The 2,720-nt window shown below is 51.0% G+C and overlaps 1 protein-coding gene across 1 annotated transcript; it reads left to right on the top strand.

Moving 5' to 3' along the window:
- Positions 1–1,194: 1,194 nt before the first annotated feature.
- LOC103992228 (zinc-finger homeodomain protein 2-like) lies at positions 1,195–2,491 on the top strand. Its single transcript, XM_009411852.3, has one exon. The coding sequence runs from the start codon at positions 1,493–1,495 to the stop codon at positions 2,306–2,308; it is 816 nt and encodes a 271-aa protein (XP_009410127.2). The 5' UTR covers positions 1,195–1,492; the 3' UTR covers positions 2,309–2,491.
- Positions 2,492–2,720: the final 229 nt, after the last annotated feature.

Below are 2,720 nucleotides of genomic sequence, written 5' to 3'. Positions count from 1 at the left end.
CTTCCCTTCTTGTGGCCAGTCTTTACCTCTCTCCTACTTAATATCCATCGACTACGTTGGTGCCTTTTGTTTGTATGCTCTTCTATCGTATGTATCAGGCCACCGCCGCTTTCACCAAGTATTCTCATCTCAATCCTTCAGCCTTACTAAGCATGAGGTGAGGTGAGCCATTCTGCAAGCTTAATAACAGCATAAATGTCAATCTGCTATCAGCATCTAAGATCACAAGGTAATGAATGATGATAACAAAGCCTCCTTCAGAACTGTGCGTACACGTACTTCCGAGCGAGCTCACTAGCAACACCTCTGACCTCAACAGTTCTCCGTTTTTAAGATTTGTACATGAGGAACAGAAAAGAGTACTTGTATTGTATGCTTCCATCGGCTGAAATGAGCAAGGAGGGAGGACCATGATGAATGAATTAAAATGGACCACATCGGACCAGGATGGATCAGAATTAATGTGATGGCAAACGTTCGTCGCAAAGATAAGGTTTGAACGTATCAAAGGCTTCCTTTGGACTTGTCATCGCATGACATAGGAATGGTCCAATATTTTTCGGACTCTTACATCCTTCCAACTTTACTTTATCAAGTGAAGCCCCACAGTTGATGCCATGCTACGACTATTATCTCATCGGCCATGTATATCCTTTTGATTAATTCAAGGAGCTCGAACAGCTAGCTCAATCATTCACACGTGGACCACCTGATTTAGTTCATTATTTGGTCGGTCAACTCCAAAACATCAGTCAACCAACGTTGAACTGGTCAAACCGGATAGAACGAGTCTGAAATAAGCCCTTGTTTATATATAGTCACACTATACGTGACACTGCCGCAGTATCATACGTGTTGGGTAACCTTGTAAGTATACATGGTTATCATTCAGGGACGCGAAACAATGATATATATATATATATATATATATATATATATATATATATATATATATATATATATATATAGAGAGAGAGAGAGAGAGAGAGAGAGAGAGAGATTATATTTTGTGGTGTTGCGTGTTGCACTTCTAATCGGGGAAGTCATTTCATGTTGACGCGACGCTTGTGCAGTTGAACAGGGGTGAAAGGGAAAACAGTAAAAAACAAAGGAGGAAGGAGGCTGTAAGCGTGGAGGGGTGGGTTTAAGTAGGGGTAGCGGGGTGGTTTAGGGATGGGCTTAAGGTACCGGGACCAGCCGGTGGAGGAGGCCGTCAGGCAACGGAAGAGAAGCATCCAGTGGCACTCTACTCCATCCCAGAGCGAGAAGTGAGCTTGGAGAACAGAAGCAAGAAGGGGAGGGGGGAGGGAGAGTGTGTGGGTGCGTGTTACCACAAATGTCTCACGTTACAGCAGAGCGTGGTGTAGAGAATTGATGGTATCCACACTCTCTCTTATCCTCTTCTACTCTTAAGGCTGAGCTGAACAGGAGGGGGAGAGAGAGAAGGCGGAGGAACCGATCCGGAGATCTGACGGAAGGAGAGCCGGTGGGCATGGATTTTGACGACCATGATGAGGGGGAGGAGGTGATAAGGATGCCGGTGGGTTCGAGTTACGATAGCCCCATGGAGAATTCGGGTCGAGGAGGAGGAGCGAAGATGGGCGGAGGGGAATCGGCGGCAACGATGGCGGCGGGGGGATCAGGCCACCGGAAGGCATACGGCTGCGGAGGCGGAGTTAGGTATAGGGAGTGCTTGAAGAATCACGCGGTAGGGATCGGGGGGCATGCGGTGGACGGGTGCGGGGAGTTCATGGCGGCGGGCGAGGAGGGGACGCTCGACGCACTCCGCTGCGCCGCCTGCGGTTGCCACCGCAACTTCCACAGGAAGGAACCCGAGGGAGGTGGCGCCGGGGCGGGAGGGGCCACCGGAGGTGGGGGTGCAATGGAGGTCGCCGGATACCACCCTCAGTTCTCGCCCTACTACCGGACGCCGGCGGGGTACCTCCACCACCACCACTACGCCGCGGCGGCATTCGCGTCGCAACAGCACAGGCCAGCCCCGCTGGCGCTGCCGTCGACGTCAGGCGGGCACAGCAGGGACGAGCAGGAGGACGTGTCGAACCCGATGATGGGGGACGGCGGAGGCGGCATGGTGGCGTCGGGGTCGGGGTCGAGGAAGAGGTTCCGGACCAAGTTTACCCCGGAGCAAAAGGACAAGATGCTGGCCTTCGCGGAGCGGCTGGGATGGCGGATTCAGAAGCACGACGAGGCCGCGGTACAGGAGTTCTGCGAGGAGACGTGCGTCAAGCGGCACGTCCTCAAGGTGTGGATGCACAACAACAAACACACCCTCGGTAAGAAGCCCTAAAGCTTCCTCCACTTCCTATTATCTTATGAAAGAGACGATGGGGATCGAGTTAGGGAGGTTTCTTCTTCTTCTTCCTCATTTCTTTGGTTCAGTTCTTCGGTCTGCTAGTTAGCTGTTCTTATTGTGATCCCCTGGATCTATTGTAGTTCTGTCGGATGCCATCGTAGCTTCTCCTTTGCTTCATGTTTTAGTTTTGGTTTCGGAACGAAGCTTGTGATGGATGATGATGATGATGATGATGATGAATGGGTTGGAGAGTGAAGGTTGTATGATGGTGGAGGAGAAAGCGCCATTGCTCGTCACCTTGGTGGTGATGTGCTGTAGAGTCCAGTGTTACCACATGGGACATGAGTGGGGCTTGGAATAGGAACACAGTGAAAGGTGATCATGTAGAGGAGGAATGATGTAGGAA

This window comes from Musa acuminata, chromosome BXJ3-7 (assembly GCF_036884655.1).
Source record: "Musa acuminata AAA Group cultivar baxijiao chromosome BXJ3-7, Cavendish_Baxijiao_AAA, whole genome shotgun sequence".
Classification (NCBI taxonomy): Eukaryota; Viridiplantae; Streptophyta; class Magnoliopsida; order Zingiberales; family Musaceae; genus Musa; species Musa acuminata.
Note: the sequence above shows the minus strand (reverse complement) of the source record. Positions and strands in the feature narration are given on the sequence as shown.

Excerpts from the sequence above, each read along its gene's own strand:
- LOC103992228 (XM_009411852.3), top strand. The coding sequence starts at position 1,493 with ATGGATTTTGACGACCATGATGAGGGGGAGGAGGTGATAAGGATGCCG.